At 34.2% G+C, this 18768-nt stretch overlaps 1 protein-coding gene across 1 annotated transcript in view; it reads left to right on the forward strand.

The window, feature by feature from the left end:
* LOC101004585 (solute carrier organic anion transporter family member 1B1) overlaps window positions 1-18768 on the forward strand; it is a 97383-nt gene that overhangs the window by 24317 nt on the left and 54298 nt on the right. Inside the window, exons 3-5 of the mRNA XM_031650330.1 lie at window positions 12900-13041; window positions 14941-15073; window positions 17157-17278. Coding sequence (XP_031506190.1) covers window positions 12900-13041; window positions 14941-15073; window positions 17157-17278 — 397 coding nt within the window. The remainder of the gene's footprint in view (window positions 1-12899; window positions 13042-14940; window positions 15074-17156; window positions 17279-18768) is intronic.

The raw sequence follows: 18768 nt of genomic DNA on the forward strand, positions 1-18768 counted from the left end.
TGTAAAAGTTCTGAGAAGATGCTGATCTGAATTACAAAAGTTCCTCTATGATAGTAAACATATGCATAAATTAATTCTATAAGGTTTTATTGCATTTTCTCAAAATGCATTGAAGTTCTGTAGTCAAAGTAATCAATAGAGAGTCAAAACTGTTTTTGAACAGTTTAGCATATTTTCACTATTGAAAACAAAACTTGCAGATAGATATAAGAAAAAGAGCCGGCCAAATTAGTTTATTAGAGTTTAAATTGCATAAAATAATTTTGAAATTCTAATATTGTATTTTAGAAAATGTTGACAGATAGAAAAATTATTTTAATACAGGTCTTATTTGAATTAGGTAAACTTATATTCTATACCTGAATAAAAAGCAATTGAAAATACCTATGACTTTGCAGCAATAAAAAATGGCAAATGAAAAAAATAATAAATACAATTTATTCAAATTTTTCTTACATAAATATTTGTGAAAAGGGGAAACTGAAGAGAGAAAATGTGATAGTTTATTTAAAGTGAAACATTTACATAGTTCAACATAGATAAAAGTAAATTGAGAAAATTCCTATTTAGCATTATTTGCTGTGAGTTTACCAAGATAATGTTTTTCACCATTTTAAAAATAATGGTCTATGGTCAAAAAGTAAGTCAAACTATCCCTGTTTGCAGATGACATGATTCTATATCTAGAAAACCCCAAAAGCTCCTTCAGCTGATAAACAACTTCAGCAAAGTTACAGGACACAAAATCAATGTACAAAAGTCACTAGAATTCCTATACACCAATAACAGACCAAGAGCCAAATTGGGAAGGCAATCCCATTCACAATTGACACAAAAAGAATAAAATACTTAGAAGTATAGCTAACTGGGGAGGTGAAAAATCTCTACATTGAGAATTATGAAACACTGCTCAAAGAAATTAGAGAAGACACAAACAAAGAGAAAAATATCTCATACTCATAGATAGGAAGAATCAATATCATTAAGATGGTCATACTGCCCAAAGCAACTTGCAGGTTCAATGCTATTCTTATTAAACTACCAACAATATTCTTCACAGAACTAAAAAAACAAAAAGAATTTTGAAAGTCATACAGAACCAAAATAGCCCAAATAGCAAAGACAATCCTAAGCAAAAAGAACAAAGCTGGAGACATCATGCCATCTGATTTCAAATTATACTACAGAACTACAGTAACCAAATCAGCATGGTACTAGTAGAAAAACAGACACATAAACCAACGGAACCAAATAGAGAGCCCTGAAATTAGGCTGCATGCCTATGATCATTTGCTCTTCAACAAAGCTGACAAAAACAAGCAATTGGGGAGGGGGGGAACCCTGTTCAATAAGTGGTTCTGGGATAATTAGCTGGTCATACACAGAAAATTGAAACTGGACCCCTTCCTTACACCATACATAAAAATCAACTCCAGACAGACTAAAGACTTAAATCTAAAACCTCCAACTACAAAAACCCTGGAAGACAACCTAGGCAATATCATCCTGGACATAGAAACGACAAAGATTTCATGACAAACGACACCAAAAGCAATCAAAACAAAAGCAAATATTGACAAATGCGAAATAACTAAACTCAAGAGCTTCTGCACAGAAAAAGAAACTGTCAACAGCATAAACAGACATCCTACAGAATGGGAGAAAATATTTACAAACTATACATCTAACAAAGGTCTAATATCCAGCATCTATAAGACACTTAAATTTATAACAGAAAAACAAATGGCCTTATTAAAAAGTAGGCAAAGCGTATGAACAGACACTTTTCAAAAGAAGACATACACATGGCCAATAAGCACATGAAAAAAAAAAAGGCCAACATTACTGATCATTAGAGAAATTCAAATCAAAACCACAATGAGACTATCTCACACTAGTCAGAATCACTATTATTAAAAAATAAAAAACTAACAGATGCCTGGCAAGGTTGTGGAGAAAGTGAACACTTATACACTGTTGGTGGGAGTGTAAATTAGTTCAACCATGTGCAAAGCAGTGTGGCAATATGTCAAAGAGCTAAAACCAGAACTACCATTCAACCCAGCAACCTCATCACTGTATATACATCCAGAAGAATATAAATAATTCTACTATAAAGACACATGCATGTGAATGTTCATTGCAACATTATTCACAATAGCAAAGAAAGACATGGAATTAACCTATATGCCCATCAATGACAGATTGGATAAAGGAAATGCGGTACATACTATGAAATACTGTGCAGCCATAAAAATAACAAGATCATGTCTTTTGTGGAAATATGGATGGAGCTGAAAGCTATCATCTTTAGCAAACTAACGCAGGAAGAGAAAACCAAATACTTCATGTTCTCACTTACAAGTGCGAGCTGAATGATGAGAACTCATGAACACAAAAAAGGGGTTGACAAACACTGGGGTCTAGCTGAGTGTGGAGGGTGGGAGGAGAGAGAGAAGCAGAAAAAATAACTATTGAGTACTAGGCTTAATACCTGGATGATGAAATAATCTGTACCTCAAACCCCCATGACACATTTACCTGTATAACAAACCTTCACATGTACCTCTGAACTTAAAATAAAAGTTAGAGAGAAAATATTAACAACTTTAAATCTAGTAATCATAAATGTCAAATTTTAAAAAAGAGATTTTAGGCTAGCCACAGTGACTCACACCTGTAGTCATAGCACTTTGGGATGCTGAGGTGGGCGAATCACTTGAGGTCAAGGGTTCGAGATCAGCCTGGCCAACACGGTGAAACCCTGTCGCTACTGAAAATATAAAAATTAGCCAGGTTTGATGGCATATGCCTGTAGTCCTGGCTATTTAGGAGGCTGAGGCAGGAAAATCGCTGGAACCTGGTAGGCAGAGGTTGCAGTGAGCCGAGATCACAACAGTGCACTTCAGCCTGGGTGACAGAGTGAGATTCTGCCTCAATACATCAATAAATAAATAAATAAATAAATAAGATTTTAAATAATATTATAAATAAACTAAAATTTCTAGGAACAATTTTTTTAAATCAGAAAAATAAATCACATGATAATATAGATACTCTTAAGAAATGCATACAATACATGAATATACATGTGTTCTTATTGATGTGCATGAAAATAAACTAATAGATCCAACAAGAATAATTATATCCATTATTTTTTAATATTAAAGTAAGCAATAAAAAGAACACTTAAAAATATTTTATTCAATTTAATGGACTACATTTTTTTAATTTGTAAAACAATTTTAACACATATTTTAAATAGTTTAAATAGAGAAAAATGTAAATAGAGCTGTATTACAAAGATCTTCATGGATAAAACATTTCAAAATTTTTTTAACTTCATTATTTTTATTATGTGTTTTGCTCTAGAAAATTTCCATTCCACATGATACATTCGTTGTATAAGAGATACAAAACAAATTCCTACTAGAAGAAATAAAGCTTCGCTAAGGAGGTGGCATTAAGCTGGGCATTAAAATTCATGCAGAATTCCCATTGTTTCAAATGGAAAGAAGCAGCAGTGTACCACAGATTAACAAAGTGAGACTTAATAAGGCTTTGATTCAAGATAAAAAGGAGACGAAGAAAAAGGGGGTTATATTGTGTTCATGAACTACGTTTCTTTTTCATGTATACTTTTGTTCCAATTCCAGTTATGCTCACTTCAGTTTTGTTTCTCTAGTTAAATAACTTTGCATCTCTAAACTTTATTATTCTTATTTGTATAATGAAGACAGTAACACATATCAGGCAAAGATTTTGCAGACACTAGAAATAATATACACAAAATAGCTGGAACAGTTCCTGAAAAATAGTAGATTCCATATAATGACATGATTTATGCTTATGCTCTTTCTGTATTATTTGGAAAGAAATATGTGAAGTGCAGAAAAGTGTTGTGAAGTTATTTTTGTGGGATATCTGATGTAATCCTTCTCCTTTATCGATGTTATCAAATATTTTTCAAAAGCTATATTTCCCATTAATGCTTTTGTGAATAAATTAATTTGGAAAATTTGAAGAAGGGCTACAACATACGTCACAGAAAGGTATATATTACAAAGAGAGTATATACACAATACCTGTCCAGAAGCTGTGGTATAAGTTAACATTTCGGTTATACTTATTTACTTCAAATATTGCAAATTTTTCTTATTTTTATACCTCTTTTCTTTTAGTGACATTTCCTATATTTTCATTCACTATGACATTGTTTTCTTTATGTCAATAGTTATGAAGAGAACTAACTATTCTAACTAGGGTGTAGTTAGAATAGTTATTTTAAAATACTTCATTAAAGGACTACAACGTGTGTGCCATCTATGAATTAGTATTGGTTGATTGTCATTTTTCATGATCTTCATAAGTGGATAATTTGAACACTGTTATATTATTTCAAAGTATGTTATTTGCTTGTTCATATGTTCTACAAAATCAGACTTTACATTTTCTCTTTTCTCCACCTCCTGTTGGTTCTCCTCTTAAACTATTCCTTGTGTGTCTGGAAGCTTGTTAACTACTTTTCATCACTACTCATTTTTTTTTCTGAAGTCAGCTTTCCAACAGATCTCTTTTTTGTAAGTTCTTCTTCTTCCTGGCTGCCAGAATTAACCCTCTACAATTTAATTTTGTTATGTAATATTTTAAAATGCATACTGACCCCTCAGTGTTGAACATATTTCTGTCTTTACACTTCACCTACACAAATATTATTTCTGGTTTTCAAATAATCCATGTTATTTCACTTCTTAGGGGCTTTTCATGTGCTTCCTATTTTGTTTTACATATTTTGTGTCTTCAATGTCTAAGCTTCTATTACCAACTGAAGGCTTAGCCCCAGTGTCAACACATCTATAAGAACTTTAACCTGTAAGGTCAGAATAGTCCCTTTTTCCTATCTGCTCATACCATTATAAAATTATGGCAATTATAGAACTCCATACATGTTATACTGTCCTTATGGGTTTACTGTCACTGAAGATTATAATTTTTAGTGCATTGATTATGTCTTATTTGTTTTTACTTTCCTTGTTCCTGTTCCTCTATACCTGCCTCAACTACATAGCTTAGCAGAGTAACTGCTATATTGCAGTTGCTCGATGAGCGTTTCTTGAGTAAATCAGTTGAGTTCCAAAGCTAATCAAAGTTGTGCATTTGACAAATGAGAAACTTGGAACTGTCTTCTGACTTTAAGTTTAGAACTATTGCCATAATAAATTAATGACTGATCTGCCACGATTGCAGGTAAATACAGACTTTATTTCTTATCTCAATGTCAATTGTCTCTTTCTGCCAATGCACATTTTGTTTTATGATTGTGCACATTTATATCTCTGGTTTTTATTTGAAGAAGTTTTGAACATATAGCTAGAGATGGTAGCTCACACTGATGATGAAAATAAGTTATTATCATCAAGTTTATTATGTAGCTAGCATGGCATGTACACAGAGGTATTTAGGGAGCCACACATATGTCCAAGGCAAGACATATGCTCATAAAACGTCTGAGAAGATTTTATCCTTTTACCTAATGCTAACCCCCAAGCTTAGAACAAGGCAAGTGAAAGGTCAAAGGAGATAAAAAATACAATAAACAAAATGAAAATTTACAAGAAGGTGTTATGGACTAAATATTTGTTCCCCTGTCCCCAAAATTGTATATTGAATTTCAAAATCCAACGTGATAATATTTGGAGGTCTTTGGGAGCTAAAGAGATTATGAGAAATTTGCTCTTATAATGCAAGTAGTGCCTTACAAGAAAATGCTGAAGAGCTCACTAGATTTTTTTCCCCCGTGTGAGAACACAAAGAGAAGTTAGCTGTTTGCAGCCTATGAGAGGGTCCTCACCAGAAACTGACCATGCTGGCACCCTTATCTCAGACTTCTCACTCTTCACAACTGTGAGAAATAACTGTTTGTTGTTTAAGCCATAGAGTCCATCATAATTTGTGATAGCAGTCTGAACTGACTTAGACAAAGGTTCAACAGCAAATTTTAGCAGTTAGAACACAGAATCAGCAAACTTGAAGATAAGACAATTGAAATGTTTAGTCTGAGAAGCAGAAAGAAAAAAAAACTGAAGAAAGATTAACAAAACCTAGGGAACTGTGGGACACTATCAGGTGAACCAGCATAAAAATTATGGTAGTTCCAGAAGGAGAGGAGAGAGAGAAAAGGGAAGAAATAATATTTGAAAAAAAAATGGCTGAGAACATCCCAAATTTGATAAAATATATGATCTAAACATTGTAGAAGCATAAAATCCAAATAAAATTAACTCAGAGATCCACTTTGGGGCACATTATGATCAAACCAATAAAGGCCAAAAAATAAAAATAAATACAGAATCTTGACAGCAACAAGAGCAGGAAATAATCATGGGCAAGAGTTCCTTAATAAGATTAACAACTGATTTCTCATCAGAGACCAGAAGACATTGGAATGATATATCCAATAAAGAACTGATATTCAAAAGTATGCAAAGAACACCTAAAACTCAATAATTAGAAAAGTAACCCAATGATAAAATGAGGATGAAATCTGAACAGATGCCTCACTGAAGAAGATACAGAGATGACAAATGAGCATGTGGAAAAATGTTCCACATCACATCATTAGGGAATTGTAAATTAAACAATGAGCTATATCACTATATACTTGTTTAAAGGACTAAAATTCCAAACACAAAAAATGCCAAATACTGGCAAGAATGTGGAGCAAAGGGAACTCTTATTTATTGCCAGTGAGAATGCAAAATAGTACGGCCACTTTGGAAAATATTCTAAAGGTTTCTTACAAATTTAAAGATAGGCTTACCATACAACCAAGCGTTTGTAGTCCTTGGTATTTACTGAAATAAATACCAAGTGGGAAGCATGTCTACACAACAGCCTGCAAACAAGTATTTATAGCAGCCTTATTGATAACTGCCATAAGTTAGAAGCAACCAAGGTGTCCTTCAATATGTGAATGGGTAAAGCGACTACAGTACATTCATGCAATAGAATAAGAGTATTTTTGGATTAACAAGATATGAGACATAACCAATGAAAAGACATAAAACATTAAAAGCATATTTATAAGTAAAAGAAGTCAATATTAAAATGTTACCTACTATATGATTCCAACTACATGACAAATTTTATTTTAAAAATGCTTTATAACAAAAGTTATTTCTAAAAATGTTTTAATGCCACCAAAAAACAACCAAAAAATGTGGTGGAGATCATCTTTAGAGTTTTTTATAATAATCCTCTTGATAAATATTTTATCATAACAAATCTTGACAGTTTACATACAAGGATATGACATTTTAATTACAAATTAATAAAATCTAATAAAATGTGACAATGAAAATATAGCTTATTATAAAAGAACTTAAATTAGTAGAGGGTGAGAGAGGAATGGAGGAGGGGATGTTTATCAAGAAGTTCTCTATCAGTACAGAACTTCATAAATTAGTAGATAACAGTATGGTAAAGAGCTATTGTAAAGCAAATGAAAATGTCGTAGAACTCCTATTAGTATCTGCAGCCACTCTGGCACTTTAAACATATCCAGTAGGAGAGGTTAATTCTCTCAGCAGGAGACCACTCACATTACTTTTTCTCCCTATAAAATAATGCATTGTTTTGTCATGCTGGTAAAAAACCCATAACATTAAATGTACCTTTTCAACCACTTTTTAAGTGTACAATTAAAAAGTGTAAAGTACACTCACATTGATGAATAGATCTCTTGAACTTTTTCGTTTTCCAATGACGAAACTTTGTATCCACTAAACTATCTTCTCCACAGTTCTTAGTAAATACCTTTCCACTTTCTGTTTCTATTTTTTCGACTACTTTAAATATTTCTTTCTTTCTTTTTTTTTTTTTTTGAGATAGAGTCTTGCACTGTCACCCTTTTTGAGATGGAGTCTTGCACTGTTACCCAGGCTGGAGTGCAGCAGTGGGGCAAGCCCTTCTCACTGCAACCTCTGCCTCCTGGGTTCAAGCGATTCTCCTGCTTCAGCCCCCCAAGTAACTGGGATTACAGGCGACTGCCACCATGCGCAGGTAAATTTTTTTTTTTTTTTTTTTTTTGAGACGGAGTCTCGCTCTGTCACCCAGGCTGGAGTGCAGTGGCCGGATCTCAGCTCACTGCAAGCTCCGCCTCCTGGGTTTACGCCATTCTCCTGCCTCAGCCTCCCGAATTTTTTTGTATTTTTAGTAGAGTTAGGGTTTCACTATGTTGGCTAAGCTGGTCTCAAACTCCTGACCTCATGATCTGCCCACCTTGGCCTCCAAAAGTGCTGGGATTAAGGGTGTGAGCCAGTACGCCCGGCCTACTGTAAATATTTCATATGAGTAGAATAATACAGTATCTCTCTTTTTGTGACTGACTTATTTAGCTTAGCATTATGTCCTTGAGTTGCATCCATATTGTAGCATGTGATGTAATTTACTTATTTTTTAAGTCTGCATAATATTCCATTGTGTATGTATACCACATTTGCTTTATTCATTCATCAATAGACATTTGGGTTGCTTCTACCTCTTGGCTGTTGTTAATAATACTGCAATGAATATGCATGTGCAAATATCTCTGCTAGATCCTGTTTTGAATTATTTTGAATATATACCCAGAAGAAGAATTAAATGGCTCATATGGTGATTCTATTTTTTGGTATTTGTGGAACCTCTAAACTCTTTTTCATGAGGGCTGAACCATTTTATATTTCCATCAACAAACATGAAGTTCCTAACTCTTCTATATTCTCATCAACACTTGTTATTCTCTATTCCTGAAATAGTGACTTTTCTGATGGCTGTGGGGTGATATCTCATTGTGGTTTTAATTTGCATTTCCCTGATAATTAGAAAGTTGAGCATCTTTTAATGTGCTTATTGGATCTTTGTATATCTTCTTTGCAGAAATGTCTGTGTAAGTCCTTGGCCTATTTTTAAATTGGGTTGTTCTTTGTCGTCGTTGTTTCCTTGTCCATATATTCTAGATATTAACTCCTCACTACTTATATTATTTGCATTTATTCTGTGCCATTCCATAGGTCATCTTTTCACCCTATTGTTTTCCTTTATGTTTAGAAGATTTAAGTTTGATATAGTCTGATTTGTGTATTTTTAATTTTGTTGCCTGTGCTTTTGTATCATATTTAAAAATTTGCCAAATTCAATGTCCTGAAGCTTTTCTTCTATTTTTTTTTCTGTAAGTTTAGGGTCTTACATTTAAGTATTGAGTTCATTTTGAGTTAATTTTTGCATATACTATAGGGTAAGGGCCCAACTTCATTTCTTTGCATGTGGGTATCCAGTTTTCCAAACACCACTTGAAGAGCTGTCAGCTTCCTTGTACTAAATGAATGGGTTTTTTTGCTGCTGCTTTTAAGATTCTCTGTTTGTGTGTAATTTTTGACAGTTTGATTATACTGTGTCTTGGTATAGAGTTTTTTAGATTTATCTTATTTGGAATTATTTGAGCTTCTTATTGGGTTCCTTTATCTCCTAAGATTTAAAAAATTGGGGGCCATAATTTATAAGTTTTCAGACCTTTCTCATTTACTTCTCTTCTGGTATTCCCATAATGCATATATTGCTCTGCTGGATGGTGTCCCATAATTTCTTTAGGCTCTTCATTGTTCTTCTTTTCTTTTTGCGCCTGTGACTCTAATTTTACAAGTTCTGTCTCTGATTTTGCTGATTTTTTCTTCTGCTTAGCCAAGTTACCTTTTGAGCCTTTCTAATGAATTTTTCAATTCAGTTATTTTATACTTCAACTCCAGAATTTCGATTTGGTTCTTCATAGTTTCTACTCTGTTAATATTCCTATTTTGTTTATTTGTTATGTTCTTCATTTCATTTAGTTGTCTGTTCGTGTTCTCTTTTAATTCATTGCACATACTTGACTAATTTCAAGTCCCATGTCTGGCAATTCCTGTATCTTCATTTGTTTTCGGTCAGTTTCTGGAGATGTAATTTTTTTCCTTTTAATGTGTGAGAATCCTTTCTTTCTTTTTATATTTTGTATTCTTTTGTTGTTGAGATTTTAACATTTCAAAAATCAGCCAACTCTCCCAGATTTTGTGAGATGATTTTCTACCAGGAGAACTCTCCTCACTAATTCTGGATAGAGATTCCGTGGCCTACTCATGCTGTTTTTCTAGTATACATTCTTTTCTTTCTCCTTTAGGCTTGTGTGTGTAATCTGTTTGAAAAGGTTTGCTGATTTCTGTAAAAGACCCTCCCCTGTTGCTTGAGAGTGGCCTTTCTGGGGCTGCATTAAATTGTTGTACTGGTGCTCCACCTAGTGTCTATGTCTGGAACTGCAGTTTTGGTGCACCTTTGGTTGCCTTTGCTTTGAAAGACCCCATTTTTATTGGTACTTGAATACAGGCAAGTCAGAAGGCAGTCCTTGGGCAACCTCCTTAAAAATCAAAATATTGAACATAGAGGATTAAATATTTCCTTCCAACTGCATTGCACAGTGTGGAGTGAGAAAGACTCTAGTGAGAGAGACTGGAAACAATCATGATTTTTCTTGCCAGGTGGTTTTCACGATAGTCTGGAGGTACAGAAACCTTGTAATTGGTGTCTGAAATTCCTACAGAGGCATTTAGTACATATAGTGTTAAAATTGTGCCTTGCTGTTGAGGTTCCAGGGCTGTTCTGCTGTCTTGCTGATGTCACTATCTTACACATTTTTTAGTCCTTTTTAATAAAGTGATTTTTTAATGATTAGGACCTGAACAATTTTCATCACTATTCTATGGCACAAAGACTGTATACATTTTTACAAGATGTTAGAATTGACTATCTTTGAAGAAAATCTTCATAATTTTTGCCTAACTCCATTGCCCCTTTCTCCTGTCTTGTTCTTCCCATCATCAACTTAGTACAACTAGCATTGATACTATTCTACCTTTTATTATGCTGTTTCGTAGATAACTTTTTATATTTTATTTTAAAACTTTTAGTTATATCTCTATAAGTTGTATCATTTAATAAATTTTTTCAATTCCTTTTATCTTCATTAATACCATGTATCATTTGACAGTTTCTTATGCAGAAAGGAACACACTCACATTTCGTCAGCTATCAAAGAGTTTTTTTTGGGGGGGGCCTTTTATCTCTATCCCCCAAACATGGCCTAGGACAAGACACAGAGTAGGTTTTGGTTATATAAATGTTCACTCATTATTTCTTAAGCATCTTTGTGACAGGCACTGTCCTAATCACTGGGGATGGAGCAATGAACAAAACAGACAAAAACCTATGACTTGATGGGGCTAATACTCTGCTGTGGCAATATAAAATAAACACATAAAGGAATAAATGCATTGTGAGCAGAAAGGGGTGCAATTTTAAAGAGAGTGGTTGAGGAAAACCTCACTGTGAAAGTTCCATTGAGCAAAACTCTTAAGGGTGTGAAGGAATGAATGACAGAAATACGACTATGGGGAAGAGCCTTTCATGTCGAGTGAAAAGAACAAAAAGCCTGGAGCAATATAATGAATCTGGAATGCTCAGTATACAACAAGAAGATCTAATGTAGCTGGAGAGAAATGACCAAGGACAAGAGCAACAAAGTATAAGATTAGAAAGATAAGAGGAATATTTGTAGGGAGGTTGGTGTCAAAAAGAGGACAGGTTGTTTATGGTCTCATAGGTTATCGGAAAAAACTCGATATTACTATAAGCCATATGGGAAGACAAAGGGGCAGCATGGTCTATTTCTGATTTATAAAGAACTTCTTTAGCTACTTTGTTGAGAAGAGACTGTTAGGTAGATGTGCACAGAAGTAGACACATGGGCTTAGGGGGCTCTTGCAATAATTGAAGCTAGGCATGGTAGTGGAAACCATTGGGAAATATAGGAGGTAATTAGAAGGGGTCATTTAGTCAGTTCAGACTGACAGAATAGCACAGACTCAGTGTCTTAAACAACAGATATTTATCTCTCACTTTTCCAGAGGCTGAGAATTCTGATATCAGCGTTCTGGCATGATTGAGTTCTGATAAAGTGCCCTATTCCTGGTTTCCAGAAGGCCATATCCTTGTATCATCACTTGGCGGGGAGGGGAGAGAGAGAGAGAGAGAGAGAGAGAGAGAAATAGAATCTCTAATTTATTGTCTTATAAGGCCACTAATCTTATCAAGAGGGCTCCATTCTCATGACCTAATTGCCTCAAAAAGACCCTATCACCAAATATCAACACATTGGAAATTAGAGTTTCAACATATAAATTTGAGGCAGGGGATACAAACATGTAATATATAACAAGGTAAATGTTAATAGTAGAGAGCCCAAAGAAATTTGTTTATGGATATAAATGTGAGCTGTAAGAGAACTGATTAATCGATACATTTTATTAACATGAAATTGACAAATAAAACATCTATAACCACTGCATCTTATGCTGGATGCCAGTCAGTTGTGTTGGTCATAGAATTTTTCTTTGCCTCTGAAAAGTTCTATTTTTCAGCTGGCTTCCTGGAAATGCTACCTTTGAGAATGTACTGCCACTCCCCTCCCAGTTAGCCAATGCTATTCACGTGGAAATAAAGAATAGCTCATCATCATGGCCATCTGAGAACGTGAAGTAGCTTTCTATAAATCAGTTAATGAGATTAATTTTAAAATAACAATCTTAACTGCAATGCTGTAATATTTTGATATTATAACCAAATTAGAAATGATGCTTTATCAGTGTAGTGATAATAACATTTAAATGTTAGTACCTGATTAGTAGTACCTGGTAAGAGGGAAAACTAAGTATGGTTTTTAAGATACAAATAATGTTTTTAAGTAAAGAAGAAAAGCTATTATAATTCCATGTGCCTGTTGACATTATATAGTCCTTTGATTAACCATTTTTCCCCTTTCCTTCTGATTTCAGATGTTCTTGGCAGCTCTGGCACTCAGCTTTATTGCTAAGGCACTAGGTGCAGTTGTTATGAAAAGTTCCATCATTCATATAGAAAGGAGATTTGAGATATCCTCTTCTCTTGTTGGTTTTATTGATGGAAGCTTTGAAATTGGTAACATTTATTTTTTTCTATTTTAATAACCAAACTTGCAAAGTTAAAAAAAAATATGCTTTACACCGCTGGTTATCAACTGGGGTAAATTTATCTCTCACAGGCAATTTGGCAATGACCAAAAACATTTTTGGTTGTCATAACTGGACAGGGACTGGGGGGCAAGGGAAGTACTACTGGTATCTAAAGTAGAGGTCGGGGGTACTGCTAAATATTCTATAATGTGCAAAGCATGATGTAGCCAAAAATGTTGATAGTGAGGATGTTCAGAAACCCTGATTCTACACAAATTCAATTTTTGCAAACTAACACCATGTCCTACTTTACCTCCCCTCTCTCAAGATGAAGAAAGTTTGGGAGAGGACTGTTGTTCTTAAGGAGAAAGGGATCTTTTCAGAGCAACCTACATTAGACTTCTATTGTTTCACTGAGCACACCAAAATCTTTCCTTTGAAATATTGAAGATATTTTGTTGTCTTCATTTTAACTTGGATTTCTCCAATAATAGCTCAGGGAAAACATTTTCTGGTTCATATTTGCGTCTTTCCCTATTCAGTTATTTTCTTCTAGAGCATTTATGAGATGAATATTAAATTTTCTGGGAATTTTTCTCTTTAAATTTTTTTCTCCTAAATTTCTGTTGTTTTTCTTTATGTTTCATTAATCTTTGCTGATGCCATCAGTCATCTTACCATATCAAGTTCTAATTTGTATATATATCTATATTTTACATTTACAACAGCACTTACTATTTTTAGGCTGCCAGTTCTGATTTTATGGATGCAATGTGCCCTTGTACTCCTAAAGACACTACATTTTTTATAAAGTAAAAAATTTACTCATTCATTTTAGTGCTTTTCTTCCAAACTATTTTTATGCTATTTTTTTCATAAATGCTCAGTAATCCTTAACTGCTATTTGTTCATTGTTATGCATGAGGCTCCAGAAGGATTAGAAGTGGTCATGACTCTTTCCATTTGATATGCTCTATGTATATTATTTAATATAAATGACTTACGCACGACATTAAATCTCAAGTGGTTTCTCCTCCAGGAACCTTTCTGGAAGCTCCTTTTTTTTTTTTTTTTTTTTTTTTGAGTCGGAGTCTCGCTCTGTCGCCCAGGCTAGAGTGCAGTGGCACGATCTCGGCTCACTGCAAACTCTGCCTCCCGCGTTCACGCCATTCTCCTGCCTCAGCCTCCCGAGTAGCTGGGACTATAGGCGCCCGCCACCACCCCCGGCTAATTTTTTCTATTTTTAGTAGAGACAGGATTTCACCATGTTAACCAGGATGGTCTCGATTTCCTGACCTCGTGATCCACCTGCCTCAGCCTCCCAAAGTGCTGGGATTACAGGCGTGAGCCACCACGCCCAGCCTCTGGAAGCTCTTGATTAAATTCCCCCTTTCTGTGGTTTAATACCAGCTCTGTCCCTCTGTTTTTGTCATTAGTATGAAACTTCTTGAAGACAGATGCCATGGTTTATTCTTTTTCAAGTAACTTTCTTATTTCTGGCTGTGAGCTTCATGTCAGGTACATGATAGAAATTTAACTAATATTAAGAATAAAAAAAGAAATGCATGAAGGAGCACCTTACCCTCAGATCAGGAAGATTCATCTCCATTTTTCTTCATTGCAATATAATCCAGTCAACTCCAAATTTTTCAGTAAAATTTTGCTTCACTAATATTGCCAAGTAATTCAAGTGCTTTTTTTTTTCTATTTAAAACAACTTTTCGGTGAGTGGTCTAATGTAGGTGAATTCACCTTCTCAATTAAATTACATCATCTTTGAGGGAAGGCGCTATGTCTGGATTCTATTTGCATCCATTCTGGGGTTTTCAATTCTAGACGCAAAATTGAACTAAATTGTATCAACATACTTTTGTTCTCTTTCTAGGAAATTTGCTTGTGATTGTATTTGTGAGTTACTTTGGATCCAAACTACACAGACCAAAGTTAATTGGAATTGGTTGTTTCATTATGGGAATTGGAGGTGTTTTGACTGCTTTGCCACATTTCTTCATGGGATAGTAAGTGTTTAAAAAAAAAAAAAAAAAAAAGAAAGCCTCTGTGCCAGTAACTATCAGTACCTTGTAAATTAGGAGTAGAATTTTATTATTATCCCTTTAAATAGGCAGTTGCCTTTTGAGAAGTATACCCACTAAGTGTGTATAGAAATAGTGTCTATTTGTCTACATAATCACTTTATTTATCATAGCTTTCATAGACTTTGAAGTAACAAAAAGACTAAACCGTAGAGTTTCAAACGAAATACATAGGCATTTTATGAGTTTTTAGTATAACATATATACTGTATGTCTTTGCCTATAAGATTTTGATTATTTTTGATAACACTTCAACACTTATACCTCTACCCACTGGGGTATAGGTGTTCCCATCATTTCGCTGAAGCTGTTATTCCTAAGGTCACTGTGTAGTTATAATTACAGTCAGATGCTCCTCAGAGAAAAGTTAAAATGGCACATGAGGGAGAAACTTATTTTTCACATTAAAGTTAATGTAGCCAGTTCAAGGATGATATGATTCTACCTCTTTCCATCATAGGGCTATGCCTTGCATGGCCTTGGCCTCATGATCCAAATTATGGCAATGTATTTCCAGGCAACAAGACAGAAGAAGAGAAGAAGAAGAAGAAGAAACAAACAGTTCACACAGGCTGAGGCTTAAGAAGCATTTTCAGGAGCAAAATATCTCCACTGACTTTACATTTACCATATATGGGCTACATTTCACACATAACTATATAAATGCTAAAAAAAAAATAGATGTTATTCCAAGATACCATGTTCCCAGTTAAAAATCCCAACTATGATTACTGTGGAAGGAAAGAAGAAAGGATATTGAGAGACAAGGAGCAGTGTCTGTTGGAGACCCCAATTACTTTCTCAATGCCAAATCCAGCAGTGATGTCATTTGCTCACCATATTAATTCCATCTTCCTGCCATATTTGGCCCTTATAAGAAGTTTCTTCTTAGTGGTACTGCTCTAGCTTGTTTTCATCATACTGCACTCTCTTGATTCATTTTCTGTCTTTGTGTCTTCTTCATCATGTCCATTTTTTTTCCCTCTACCTTTGGCACCATACCGTAAGAGTCCCCTAATTCCCTTTTTAATCTTTATTTATTATTTGTCATGATTTGTATGGAAAATAAACCTCAAAGGCAACTGTCACAGCTTCATCTTTCATTCCACCCTAAAATTAAGGACCACAGTCTAGATCAGCATTTCTCTAAATATGACATAATATGTGACACCTTTACACCTGTTATTTCTACAGCCTTGAATACCTTTGTTTCTTTGTCTACCCTTCTATTCATCTTCAAGAGTCGTTTTACCTGTCATTCTTATTTTGGTGTCTTCTCTGATCTCTTCCTACAACCTCCAAGCAAAGCTGATCATATCCTTTGTCTCTGTGACAACTCAGGACCTTGTATATTAAACTTATACATTTTATCATATATGTTTATATTAGTGTGAAATTCCTTAAGTACAAAAACTGTGCATTTTATTTCTAGTTCTTTGAAGCTGAGCATAATGCCTGGAATACAGTAGGCTGCCTTTAGAGCTCACATGGTACCTAATTATTTATAGATATTAACATCTCTGTTATTCCTATCAAGTTTTCTCCCATCTAGTTGAAATGGACTAGATTTTATTTTTACTACGTTTTGAAGAGTCATACATTAGAGCGTGTGTGTGAATATGTGTCCATGTAAGAAAATCTGACAGACTGATCATCTTTGAAGATAATTCAAAAGGATGAATGGTTACATGCAATTAATAATTACTTTTAAAAAGCTGAAACCAGGGTATTTCATATATTGACCAAGATATAACCACTCCTAGGATAATAGGAAAGTGATAACCCACCTAGCCTGGGGTGTACCAAATTATCTTTCTTGCTGGACGCTTCCGTTTCACTTTTACCCATCACATCTCTTAAAACACATGCTGGGAAATTGACAGAAAGGATTCTGGTAATTTGGGGAAGATAATGGTGCAAATAAAGGGGAATATTTGTCTATATTTCTAGGAAAAGTGAAAATATTCAGTAGATAAGCAAAATGTTTAATTCAGTGATGTTCTTACAGTTACAGGTATTCTAAAGAAATTAATATTGATTCATCAGAAAATTCAACATCGACCTTATCCACCTGTTTAAGTAATCAAATTGTATCACACAATAGAACATCACCTGAGATAGTGGGAAAAGGTAAGAATTAACATTGACAGTAAAAAGTCTTCTAAAATGTATAAATTTAATTACATCTCTAAAAATTGTTGTGATATTCATTAGCAAAATTTAATTACAAATGAATAGGAAAAACATTTGACTCTTACAGACATAATTATAGTGTTAATGTACACAGTTGACCCTTTAACAACACAGGTTTAAACTATGTCGTTTCACTTCTATGCAAATGTTGTCCATCCAAACTGGGTGATAAACCTGCCAATAAGAATATCTGACATTTTCTATATTTAGATTGCACAGGGCCAACTGCAGAACTTAAGTGTGCATGAATTTGAGAACACACAGGCAGCCCTGTAACAAGTTCCTTAATATATCAAGGGATGACTGTATTATATGTAAAAGCGTTTAGAAGTAGATCAGAAAAGAGAATATTTTCAGTAGGAAATTGACAAAGAATATATGCATTAAAGTAAAACAGGAGGAAATAGTATAAATACATAAATCATATAACTTTGCTTTCAATGCAAAAGGCAAACTATTGTATCATTTAAAGATTTTTTTGCCTATTGTAACCCAAATTATAAATTATAATTGCAAATTGTACCGCTAAGGATTTTTTTAAACCTATTAAATAGAAAAAGATTAAAAATATATAGAAACGAGGTGGAGGCAAAAAAAGGATTTCACATAGTGTATATTGCTGAAAGTGTATACATTTGTAAATCTTTGTGGAGATTCATTTTCAATATATATTAAGAACAAAAATATACTTATCTACTTAGTCTGAAATTCTGCTATTATTGATTAATCTTGAGGAAATAACCAGGAAACTGCAAAAGGACTTATTTACAGTTATAGTCATGATAAACCTAACAGAATAAAACAATAAAAAAGAAAATAAAAAATAAGATACTGAATAAACACATTTTGAAACTTATTCAACACATTACTGTCCAGTCATTAAAGTTTTGATATTAAAAAAACCTTGGCCGGGCACGGTGACTCAAGCCTGTAATCCCAGCACTTTGGGAGGCCAAGACGGGCGGATCCCGAGGTCAGCAGATCGAGACCATCCTGGCTAACATGGTGAAAGCCCGTCTCTACTAAAAAATACAAAAAAATAGCCTGGCGAGGTGGCGGGCGCCTGTAGTCCCAGCTACTCCGGAGGCTGAGGCAGGAGAATGGCGTAAACCCGGGAGGCGGAGCTTGCAGTGAGCCGAGACCCGGCCACTGCACTCCAGCCTGGGCGACAAAGCGAGACTCTGTCTCAAAAAAAAAAAAAAAAAAATCTTAACAACATGGAACAATTGTTATAATATAGTGTTAACTGTGTATACCATTTCATAATATGAACTGGATTTTTAAATATATAATGGACATAATGAGTATAATGCGCATATTTTGTCCAAATCTGGAAGATATATAAAAACACTTGAGGTGATCTTCTGTGTGCAGTGTGACTACAGATAATTTTTACTTGTTTATGCTTTTCTATATGATATGGCTTG

The sequence above is a fragment of the Papio anubis genome, chromosome 9 (assembly GCF_008728515.1).
Source record: "Papio anubis isolate 15944 chromosome 9, Panubis1.0, whole genome shotgun sequence".
In the NCBI taxonomy this organism is placed as follows: Eukaryota; Metazoa; Chordata; class Mammalia; order Primates; family Cercopithecidae; genus Papio; species Papio anubis.